Source organism: Ascaphus truei, chromosome 4, assembly GCF_040206685.1.
Source record: "Ascaphus truei isolate aAscTru1 chromosome 4, aAscTru1.hap1, whole genome shotgun sequence".
In the NCBI taxonomy this organism is placed as follows: Eukaryota; Metazoa; Chordata; class Amphibia; order Anura; family Ascaphidae; genus Ascaphus; species Ascaphus truei.
In genome coordinates, this window is record NC_134486.1 from 65,438,535 (window position 1) to 65,451,084 (window position 12,550).

Below are 12,550 nucleotides of genomic sequence, written 5' to 3' on the forward strand. Positions count from 1 at the left end.
TCATTTTGTAGTGAATTAATGAAAGAGGTTGAATCCGTAATAATACCTGGTCAAGTGCCCCACATGGCTGAAGATAATATTCAACATACTGAGCCAGCGGCTGACGAGAGACCTACTTGCTCGAATAAGGGGTCTGCCAGGAGGATTAGTGATGGATTTATGAATCTTGGGTAATGTATATGAAACGGGTTGAATGGAATGTGATGTGTTTGATACACATATTATTGAGTTCCTATCTAGTTATTAGCAGCCAAGTGAATCAACCTCTTGTTTTGTAAGAATCCGTGGGGCCCAGTCAAGTAGTGAGTACAATATAAAGTCATGTAGCTGACATAGAATCTCTTTACGAGAATCAGAATAATTTACAATGACAATAGCCCTACCTTTATCGGGAGGGCGGATGATGAAGTCCTTATTTTCGGCTAGACTCTTTATTGCTTCATGACTTGTTGAAATTATATTGTAAAGCAATTTGTGCCAATATATCAAAACTCCTACGCGTTTCGTCGAACTAGTCAACTTTTTCAGGAAAGAAATTGACTAGCTCGATGAAACGGGTAGGAGTTTTGATATACTGGCACAAATTGCTTTAATCCCCTAATACTGCTGTAAAATAATCTGGTTAGCTTGCGTTACATTGCTGAGCCAGCGTGAGTCGGTCGCCTAGTGCGGCGCAACTCGGTGATGTCAGCATAGCGCCATGGAGCAGAAGCAAAAATTGACCGAGTGAGCTACCGCTTGCTATGAAAAGAAGGTGGGGAACTCACCAGATTTGAAGGTTAAAAAAGACTTTAATGAAAACTACATAAAATGACAAAACTCCTCCATGTTTCACGCCCACTATGGCGCTTTGTCAGGTAATGTGCACTGGAAGACAACAGTGCAATTATATACCTATCCCACAACACAAATTCAGCTGCTGGTAATTCTCTAAATGACACATCTATACATGTAATTAGATCAGATTTAAATGATAAAGGTCAGCATTGTCAATCATAAGCAAAAAGGACAAAAGAGAGAGAAAAAGAAACAAACAGAAAAAATACCATAGATGTATCATAACAAACTTGATCAATAATCTTAATATATAAATCTGAAGTTTGTGGGATTGTAGATGTGGCCAATCAGATTGCTCCGTATCCCTGCCCCGCCCATTGGCCTGCGTGGCTCTATGGCTCTGACGTCACCCAACTGCCACTCTGTTCTCCTCACCCAACTGCCACACACACGCACCCCCCCCCCCCTCCTGTCCACTGTCCCTCCCTCTGGGGGGGGGGAGAAACGGAGAAAGAGGGGGAGCACAGAAATAGGGGGAGAGGAGGGAGCGGGAAATTTAACTCACGGGCAATGCCGGGTATATCAACTAGTAGTGTATAAATGTCGTGCGGCGCCTTTCTCGGGCGCTGTACCCCCCAACCACCCCCGCCACCATCCGCAACGTGCAGAGGCAGGAGGAGGAGCCGAGAGTGCGGCGGGAACAGCGGCCATGCAGCGGGAGCAGAGCGGGGCAGAGGAACCAGAGGCGGGCCCGAGCTGCTCCATACTGGCCGACCCTCACCGAGAAGCGACTGTGTGAAGGAGGAGGCCGCAGGGGGTGAGCGGGACAGAAGGGAGCAGCGGAGCCTGGTGGTGCGGGTGATAGGGGGAGCCGGCGGGGAGATGAGCTGGGGGGGTTAGGGTGGGGAGGTGAGCTGGGTGAAGAGGACAGTGGCCGGGTGCTTGCGTGCGTACGTGCGTGTGTGGCAGTTGGGTGACGTCAGAGCCATAGAGCCACGCAGGCCAATGAGGCGTGCGGGGCGGGGCAGGGATACGGAGCAATCTGTTTTGGCCACATCTACAACCCCACAAACTACAGATTTATATATTAAGATGAGAGGTTGTGCTCTGTCTTTCTTTTTTTTTTTTTTTTTTTTTAATTTACAATGTATGTTGAAATTATAAAATTAATCAAACTTGAATGTAATAATTACACATTAAAAAAACTGTTCACCACCATTCTAAAAATAATAGGGCTATGGAGAAAACAAATCCTATTAAACAAAAATAATATATAATAACTTTATTTCATATAGTGCTTTTACCCAATGGGACTGACGTGCTTCACAGTTACAGTATAGTGTGCCGTACGGAGCACATGGGAATTTTTACAGAGACAGCCCCTGCCCAGATGAGTTTACAATCTATGATTTTGGTGCCTGAGGCACAGGGAGATAAAGTGCAAAGGTCATAAAGAGCTGACACCAGGAATTGAACCCGGTTACCCTGACTGAAACTCAGTATTGACAGTGAGCTTTTAGAGTCTGTACTCACTGAGCCACTCCTTGTCATAAACTAATAGTGATTTTGTAAAAATGATCGTGCTTTACACAGTAAAACAGTAAGAAACAGGCCACAAAGTCCTTATAGTTTAATTTTTTTAATGTATTTAATAGATACATCTGTGTAACATAAATGATGCTAGTGATTTAATTAACGCCTGACTTGTTGGAATGTTCTACATTTGATTATTTGAAATGGCTTTATAGCCCCTTCTGGGTGACTACTAAGTAGAGTAAGTAGTTAACAGCATTAATGGGTTAAGCGAGTGGGATCACTCTGGTATTGCCCCTCCCCATCATGTGATATAGGATCACTGTGCAGAAGGGATTGCCACTCCCTTGTATGTCTTGTGACCAGTGATGTCACCAGAGGGAGATAGAGCGGTATATACAGATGCAGCCACCGGTATCCGATCACTTGCCTTTGTAAAAACTAAGGCATCCCACAGTAAATGCCTCAACATTTCTGTGAGATTCTGCTGCCAGACTAATGGCCCATTGGATTAACATAGCAGGGGTCCCTGCAGTCCCATTCAGTTTTAATGGGACTGCAGGGACCCCCTGCTGTGTTAATCCAATGGGCCATTAGTCTGGCTACAGAAATGTTGCAGTTTATTGGGAGATTTCCCCAGATTGTCCAAGGCAAGTGATCTAATACTGGTGGCTGCATCTGTACTAGTGATGTACCGGGTACCCAAAAATTACCCAGCATACCCGGCACTATTTTCAGTACCCGGAAATTACCAGGACTCGACACCAGGGGGCTGGAACCTGGTGCCAGGTAATTTCCATTCTGCTCTGCTCCCTCAGTCTTCCTCTTTGAGAATGGCAGGAGCGGAGCAGCAGAAGACATACCTGCAGCCGGCGGCACAGGGTGAGGAGTGTGACGTGGAAGGAAGGGGTTAAACTTATTTGCTATGCATTACTGTGTTTGCCCTGTCCCAGCCATTTTTATCCCATTTACAGGCCATTCCCTACCTGCAAGGGTAAAAGACAAGATGCTTACCAGACCCTCTAACCGACACATGATGGCAGATCTTAAATGTAAGGCAGGAGGTATTTTTTGTAAGTCCAAGCAGGAATTACTTGGACATCCAGCTGTGATATGGGTGAATGAGCTGGGGCTATTTTTATGACCAAGCCTCAAAGGGCTCTCAATGGGCTGTAGTTATTTTTATGACGGAGCCTCAAAAGGCTCTCACGGATTTAGAGTCCCCCTGTCTAAAAGAGTGTCAGTTATGAAAAGACCCAGAGACCCATAATGTATACAATACTGGCATACTGATGCACAGCAGATGTCAGGCTAGTGACATTTATTGGTCAAAAATCAGACGGAGCGGCACCAAGTTATGGGTGTAGCCCAGGTATGCTAAGTGGCATGGGCGTCAACCTGACCATGCGCCCTGCCCACCGGACAGCCCATTTGACCGGTCTTATGAACTGTGGGTAACTTGGCTATTCGTGGGTTTTTTTGTTCCCACGAGGGGATTGGATCCACATGTTAAAGATAGCTTTGGGCAGTCTATAACTGTGGCTCCCCAGGTATCCCCAGTGTGATTCCTGAATTTTAATCCATGATGTAAAGAATCAAGACTTTGTTCTAGCACAGCAGCAACCAGTCCAGGAGTGAAGGGGTTAATAACAACATAACCACAGGACTTTTAAAACCAAGGCTGCATTTCTTGCACTGGCAAGCAATGGACAATTTCTTCCGTTCCAAGGACAATTTATTTCATTCCCTTATCCCAGTGAGTGTTGTTTTCAAGTGTATTCTGCAGATGTCGTGTGTTTGTCTATTAAGGAAATACATCACAATTTATTTTGCAACTTGTTCTGTTCAATCAAGTACCCAGAAATATAAATGTGTTGATAAAAGTTGGTGTCATCGTGACAAGGAGGACCGCTGCGACATCCGGGTGGCGGTGGGAGCAGAGGATGACATTATTCAGCCAGTGGGAGCAGCAGAAGACAAACTTCACAGCCGGTTGTGAGCAGAGGAACATTTGACCAGAGCAGGAGCATAACTATTGGACAGCTAGCTCCTCCCATCTTCTTGGCCTACAATAACGATCCCCCCTTCCTCTGACGATACCTATCATTACTCTTATGCCACACTGTCTAAACCCTGACACGCTAGTCTCCTTCAGGGGCTCCTGGCCCGTGGCAACTAGCCACCCCCTCCAGAGGCCCTATGTGCCAGCCGGCAGGGTGACTTGGAACAGGTCCTGTAGCCTCTTGTCCCAACCAAAACATCCTTTAGGGCAGTGCAAACTGCAGCTTTTGGCAGGTATGATAACACCCTTCACACCACACTTGTCCACCTCTTATCCTTCAGTACTGGAACTGTAAATGTACTTTCTTTCTTTGGTTTCTTCTGCTGGTAAACCTGTCCTGTGAGTATAATCTCAGCAGCGCCTCCATTTGTAGCCCCCTTTATCCCCACCCTAAGTAAGATTTGGTCTGCTACTAGTGTCTTTGGTGTAGAATGGTACATACCTGTGAGGTAACAGGAGGGCTGACCACTTCCGCGTTGGTGTGGGGATCATCAGGTCAGGGTTTACAGGGTACCTTTGTTCATTGAAAGACAGTGAATCACACTTGCATATGGTTCCATGGTATTTATTGCATTGGTTAAGATCTTACGGCAGGTATATCCCTTTTCTTGCTTCCCCTCAGAAGGTCACTTCAAGGCTTGAGGCCCATCCAAGTTTCCTCCTGCATGGTGCTCCTCATGCGTCCCCTTGTGGGACCATGGAAGTTGTTGCTCACTCCACAGGGGGAGGAAAGAGACACACTCACTTGTGGGAGAGAGCCAGTATATATACCCTGGGGTTGTGCTTGTAACCCTGTCCCATAACAGGGCAGGTCTGATACTGACAGGTCACCACAATCTAGCATGTGACCCAGCCAGTACTTCCCCCAGGCTGACACTATGCCTGTTGCCCTTAGATACAGTTACTGCATCCAAGACTGCAATAGAAAACAAGGCATTCTGAAGGAATTCACCCATCCACTGCCTGTACCTAACAGGGCTTACACTGGTGGGGCCCAGGGAAATGAGAGAGTCAAAAAAGAGAAAATGTTGAAAATCAAACCACAAACTAAAATGAGAGGAGAAACTTTAAAAAGCACTCCGTATACAGAAACTTTAAAAAATAGCCCCTATAGCACTGTCTTATTTTGTGATCGGGTCCTGGAGCACGAAAGTCCCATTCGTTAGGTAGTGCAAAAAGGTATTATCACACTTAATGAATAACCCCTAATGAAGCATAAGCAGCAGCTTACTAAGGCAGAGCTCAGACAGGGTACTACACCAGCGCGCTTGCGTGCGCGCCTCAGCTGCGCGCTCCTGCAGCCCAGCGATCTGCTCTCAAACTGCAGGAGTTGGGTCTTGGCGTTTGGGGGCGTAATGAACACATCACAGAGCTGATTCGCCTTTATTGGCTGAACCAGCTCACGTGACGCGACTGCAGCCCCAAATTTCAATTTGGGTTGTGGCGGCAAAATGTTGCAGCGTCAATGCTGTACTTTGCCGCCACAAGAAGTTTCTAGTGTGACAACTGTCTTCCACTAGACTCAAGAGTGACAATCGTGCGCGCGCACATCACAACGTGGCAATGTTGTGAAGTTGTCTCTGTCCTTGGGAAGATTTAAGCTCTAATCATTTTTATGGGACATCTTTCAACTTTGTGAGTAGATGTAATCATTTATTTTTTATTTTTAAAACCTGATGAAGGCTATCCCTAAAGTTCTGCTGCTTTTCTGAATAGACATCACTCTGCATAATAAATCTTTCTTCTTCATTCACATTGTCAGCAGTTTCTGCCAATTTTTCCCATTTAGACTGCTGCAGGCCCCAAAAAACAAAGCACGATATAATGACATAATATTGTTAATAATATCGAATTCACTTTTGATGAATTCCGGATGGGAACGCAGGTCCCCATCCTACCTGCACCTTTCCAAATGGTTGATTATAGAAGGTGAGTGCCCACCATACCCTATCTTTGGTGTAGATGTTTTAATTTCATTATATTGTGCTTTGTTTTTTTGGAAGGACTGCACATTTATCCCTTTTCTTACCATTTCTGCAACGCATTGCAAAGGGTTAATTTCAGTGACAGAATGGACTTAATTTAATCTTCTGGTATTCCCTCAACAGGAGAAATACAGTCATCATTTCACGGTCAGATATAAGAGGACATGATGCAATGACTGCTTTTTCTTGTGTGATAGGGGTAACTAAAATGATTTCATTCTCTGATTGTTCAGTGCACATGGGAAATTCTTGGTGTTTTTGTCCCCCTGGCTTAATGCAGAGCAAACAAAAACCTGCAATTTAATACAAAAAAATGGTGGTGAAAATGTAAACAACTTAAATATATCTGACAAGGTTTAAACAAAGCGATTGATAACTTTGCTTTCGGTTAGTATGGCAGGTTCAAGTGCTTCCTCTCGGCATATATCTATCACAGGGGCGGCCAACTCCAGTCCTCAAGGGCCACCAAAAGGTCAGGTTTGAAGGATATCTCTGCTTCAGCACAGGTAGCTCAATCACTGGCTCAGTTGTTGACTGAGCCACCTGTGCTGAAGCAGGGGTATCCTGGAAATATGACCTGTTGGTGGCCCTTGAGGACTGGAGTTGGCCACCTCCGATCTCTCTAAGCACTGAATATAAAAGCTAGGAGCCCGTGAGATATCCAACTGATGTCATATGGAAGGATAGAGGATTTCTTCCTTACCATCCCCTAAAAAGGACAACAGAGAGCAGGCACAAGAGAGACTCAAAGGGTTTTTATCAAGGTGCAAAGTAACATAGTATGTATTACATGGTTAATCCGTGTTCACAACATTCTAGATTTATTTACTTTTTGCAAATGCAGTTTCATGGGAGCAATAATGCACTATTAAATAGCCTTATGTTGTAATATTGTTTTTTCCCCCTTTTGAATAAGGCTACACATTTTCAATCTACTAAATACTATTCTACTATAACAGAAACTTTAAAAATAAAACACATTATTTGCTCATGCCAATAATAACACATTCTATCCTCCGTCACTCCTCATCATAGCCTCAAACTCCATGATCTAACATCATGCCAAATAAAGAATTTGGGTAAATATGTGAACAGGTAGAGAGTACTTATCCTTTTTTTCTGCTTTCAATTTCAACTAAGCTAATAAAGGAAGGGGGTCTTTTTGTGGTTGTGGCTGTGATGGTGAAGCCAGTAGGTGTCGGTGTATTACATGTTGTAATAAACATGGCAGGCCTGACAAGACTGTTTCAGGAATATACATTCATTTTCTTTAAGCAAAAAGTTGGTCGAAGGTATAAATAATACAGTGATGAATGTTAACTTTTAGTTGGACAGTAGCACCTCACACTCATCATGAGCTAATTTAAATAAAACAAAAGTTTATTTATTCATTGCAGTGTATTTTTTAATCAAGGACAATGGCCTATTTATTAGAAGTTGCACAAAGGCAAAATTGTAATTTGTGAGGTGTGTATCACTAAAGCAATCACAATATTACATTTATTTAAAAATCTAAATACTTGGATACTTGGGCTGGAATACTCATTGTAAAGAAGACAACGTTTCAGACAGAAAATAGAACATATCCTACAATATCCTTAGATCCAATCTAGTATAATGCTCAACATTGATTGTATTTAGAATCTGAAAATAACTACAGAAAAATGCTGTTTAGAATAGTAATTCAATTCACAGTATGCTGTATCACATAAACATATTCAACATTCATTAACAGTGCCTAGTTTTCACGAACAATATAAGTCCAAAATATATTAATGGTGCGCTCATAGTCCCATAATACAAGCCTAAAATGTCAAACTTTTAATTAATGTTAAGTGTTCCATTATTTAATAGTCTTTTGAGAAAGAGCAAAAACATGTGAATCCTAATACTTGTGAAACTGTAAACTGTAAACCTATAGCTTTATGGCATGTTATATAACACATTTAAGAAACGTTTACAAGATGCATTTGACATTATCCAGGTTAGACAGATGGCACAGGTATCTGCTTAGCTGAAGTGCTTTCAAAGTCCTGCATTAAGTCATTTGTGGTATGATAATGCATGGCAATGTATGATTTGGCAAATCCAAAAGTAGAGTTTACTGGTTGCAAGCTATTAGGGGGGCTGATTTCTTGAGAGGGGCTGCTATTGTAGATGCTATAGTAAGGTTCTATGCGGGTATTAATTGGAGTAGAGCTGCTCTGTGCATAATGCTGATATCCAGCTGATCCTTTGGGACTCAGAACACTATCTTTTGAGTGACTTGGACCACACGCTTGGTCCACAAACTTCTTTTGTGGTTTTGGAGACAACATGTATGCTGAATTGGTTTCATGGTGGGAGGATTTATTCCTGTTGACTTCTAAACTTCCTTTGCCCATGACCCGTAATCTTGTCTTCTGTTTACAGCATATAAAGCCGAGGGCCACATACTGGATGCACCAGAGGAATCTCCTCCTCAGTCCAGCACTGTTACGTGAATAGATAAAAGGGTTTAAGCCAGATTTGAAAAATATTAGAGTAAATCCACAAAGCTCAAACTGGTACAAGATAAAGCTGCTGCTACTTGTTAGAACATCTTGGACCAAGGAGATCCCTAGAGGGAGGCAACAAATTAAAACAGAGAGAACTATTACAACACAAGTCACTACAGCTTTTGAGTCTTTTGCAGTAGAAAGGTTGACTGCAGAGACAAGCTGCAGCCTGGTAGCTGGTACTGGCATCTGGCTGAGTTTTTTGGTGTAGGCATGTGTCTGGATGTGCTGGAGTTTGTTGTAATTCTGGTTCCTATAAAGAGCAGGTACAGCACACTGCACCCCATCCACTCCTGGTCCAATAAAAGGTTGTGGTCTAGATGTGTCCACTGTGATGATTGGACATTTTCTCACTTGGGCATTTTTCCTTAGTGCTTGAGCTATCATAATGTAGGAAACTGACACAACCGCAACACAAAAGGTGAAGTCTATGACATACAAATATAAGATAATTTTCCCCTCTCCACTGATCAAGCTGTACATGGGAAGGCATATCCGAGACTTGCGTGTCCTTAATGTGGCCAAAGTGGCCAAGGTAAAGCTTGTAGTCCACAGGAGGACTGTGAGCATTAAAGTGCAAGGGAAAGAAGCTGTCCTGTTGGGCTGCTGACCAAGCACCATCCTCAGCCGGTGAAGAGCAATCACAGCCACTGTTTTAAGAGACATAATAATAAATCCAGAGCTGGTGAGATGAAAGGTAAAGCAGAATGCATCAGAAACTTTGCTACCAGTGTCAAAAAACAAGACAAAAGCAAACATAGGGGCCGATATGCAGCAAATAAACAGGTCACAGAAGGATAGATTCAGGATCATGAAGTCAAAGTTGGTCCTGAATTTCCTAAAGGCTGGGTCAAAGAAAGATAAGAAGACCACCAGGTTCCCATAAGATCCCAGGCAAAAGATGATCACCAGTAGAAACGTGCAGGTGACCAGTGTAGCAGTGTGGATGATCTCCTGGATGTCCCTAAAGGTCCCATTTCCAATGTGGGATACAGAGGTGCTGTTGACATAATCATAACGACTCTGATCGGCAAAATCTGTCATCCTGTCTGTTAGATTCATGTTAACAGTGAAGCCCTCGGGGTGCCTTATTGCAGCGGGGGATTCGCCCAGGGGGAGGCCTCCCAACCAAGTCCATGAAGGCGGCTGCAGTATTCAGCAGGGTGTATTACTGCCAAGATGGATCCAGGGCCGGTGCAGCCTGCAAAGCACAGGAAAACAAAGCCATAGCACAACACATGCATCACGTCACCAAGCTGCAGCACAAATAACACGATCGCAATCTGTGAAACACCCCCCACCACCCGCAGAAATGGCTGCAGGCTCAGGCCTACATGTGCTGATCTAATGCAATGACTGCACCGGACAGGCTGTGTTATTCTACCCAAACATATCAGTGGGATCTCTTGCTAACCTAATGCCAGCGTATCCTTCTCCTTCTTCTCCTCTCAACCCATCACCAGCACCCAGCACCTGTCCTCTCTGCATCATCACTAACCCCCCTTCTCTCCCCGCAGGAAACACGGTGTCCCGAGTCTCCCTCCCTCCCCCTGCATACAGCAGCCCCTGTGTGACACGCCGAGGTCTCCCTCAGTACTGCGCCCCACCTCGGCCCTGCTGCGACCCTTACACACACAGCATCACCGGGGCACAGTTACTAGATGTAACCCAATCTCAGCACTGATCAGAACAGCCCCTGTGCCCAATTACCAGGAACGGGGGATCCTATAATACGAGACCTCTCCAGCACTCAGCGGGTGCACAATAACCCAATGCGGGTGCTGTGAAAAGGGATCCCCCGCACCCCCTACGTGTAATGTTAGGAAGGGGGTGCCCTGGATGGAAGGGATGCCAGGGGCTGCATCCTACCTACCTCCGGACCCCCCTCCCAGGGCTGCATCCTACCTATCTCCGGAACCCCCTCCCAGGGCTGCATCCTACCTACCTCCGGACCCCCTCCCAGGGATGCATCCTACCTACCTCCGGACCCCCTCCCAGGGCTGCATCCTACCTACCTCCGGAACCCCCTCCCAGGGATGCATCCTACCTACGGACCCCCCTCCCCAAGCTGCATCCTACCTACCCCCGGACCCCCCTCCCAGGGCTGCATCCTACCTACCTTCGGACCCCCTCCCAGGGCTTCATCCTACTTACCTCCGCCCCCCCCTCTCAGGGCTTCATGCTACCTACCTCCGGACCCCCCTCCCAGGGCTGCATCCTACCTCCGGACCCCCCTCCCAAAGCTGCATCCTACCTACCTCCGGACCCCCCTCCCAAAGCTGCATCCTACCTACCTCCGGACCCCCCTCCCAGGGCTGCATCCTACCTCCAGACCCTCCTCCCAGGGCTGCATCCTACCCCCGGACCCCCCTCCCAGGGATACATCCTACCTCCAGACCCTCCTCCCAGGGCTGCATCCTACCTGCGGCACCCCCACCCAGGGCTTCATCCTACCTACCTCCGCCCCCCTCCCAGGGCTGCATCCTACCTCAGGACCCCCCTCCGAGGCTGCATCCTACATACCTCCAGACCCTCCTCCCAGGGCTGCATCCTACCTCCGGCACCCCCATCCAGGGCTTCATCCTACCTACCTCCGCCCCCCTCCCTGGGCTGCATCCTACCTCCGGACCCCCCTCCGAGGCTGCACCCCCCTGTGCGCTGGTCCCTGGGCACTTTGCTTATCGCGCCCCATACACTGAAGTGCTGAAACCATCACAGACGCAGCACGGCAGAAGCCATCTGATTTTCAGCAGAGCCAATGTGATCATTATTATCCACAGTCGTCATCAGCATGGCCCCTCACACACATATTTGCCAATATACATGCCGAGTGCGCACGGATCCTCCCTCCCTCCCCCTTTATTACAAGGCAGCAGCCCCTGTATTACACACAATGCAGGGAATCCTTACCACAACCAATCGCATTGCAGTGCAGGAGGGTCAGTGCCATCAGCAACAGCACTGCTACTATACACAGACATCTCCCCCTACACACAGCTGCAGCATACTCCTCTGTGCTATATCTGCAGCTATACAGTGCTGTGGAAGTTGTGTAGCTAAGAGTGTGTATGTCATATTCATAACACCAAATGAATGAAAAATAATATTCAAGGCATGGTCACAGTGGAATAACCAGTTATGGATCAGTGGCCCCCTAATTAACCCTTGCTTATGGTGTATTAGGTACAGTACCTGTATTCCTATTCCTCACCCTCATTATAATAGACAGTGAGTATATTAGAAGCAGCTGTTTGAATGGAGTCACTAATTACATACCATTCACTTCACCCATTATCGGTTAAGCACTGCAAACATGACGACAAAGGGGAGTTTTACATGGAATTTATTAATACATGCTTTTTAACCGTGCGACCCAAGATAATGTCGTTTTGGTAGAAGAATTCCTGTTGTACCCAAATTGTGCTGCAAGATGACAATGCAATAAGAATGAAATGTTAGAAAATGTTTGCCCGCTTTGTTCTCCGTTGTCAGTGTGTAAGTGCACAGTTTAGGCCCTTCGCTGGCAGAGGGCCCAGCAACACATTGCTCCGGCAGTGAAGGGGTTAACACATTGAGTTCCCTAGGTGCAACATTAATGCTGTCCTCTACAATTTATAACAGGTTACTCTGTCTGTCGCAACCTGATCCACAAATTC

General features: G+C 45.8%; 1 protein-coding gene across 3 annotated transcripts; it reads right to left on the bottom strand.

The window, feature by feature from the left end:
* Positions 1 to 7,103: 7,103 nt before the first annotated feature.
* On the bottom strand, positions 7,104 to 11,721 carry GPR75 (G protein-coupled receptor 75). Of its 3 annotated transcripts, none has more exons than XM_075595932.1 (2): positions 11,516 to 11,721; positions 7,104 to 10,095 (listed from the first exon to the last, which is right to left on the bottom strand). In XM_075595932.1, exon 2 carries the CDS (start codon positions 9,954 to 9,956, stop codon positions 8,343 to 8,345), a length of 1,614 nt encoding a protein of 537 aa, XP_075452047.1. In that variant the 5' UTR covers positions 9,957 to 10,095; positions 11,516 to 11,721; the 3' UTR covers positions 7,104 to 8,342. The 3 variants fall into 3 exon arrangements, with proteins under 3 accessions (XP_075452047.1, XP_075452049.1, XP_075452048.1); XM_075595934.1 differs by lacking the exon at positions 11,516 to 11,721 and adding an exon at positions 11,418 to 11,442; XM_075595933.1 differs by lacking the exon at positions 11,516 to 11,721 and adding an exon at positions 10,309 to 10,763.
* Between the last annotated feature and the right edge of the window lie 829 nt (positions 11,722 to 12,550).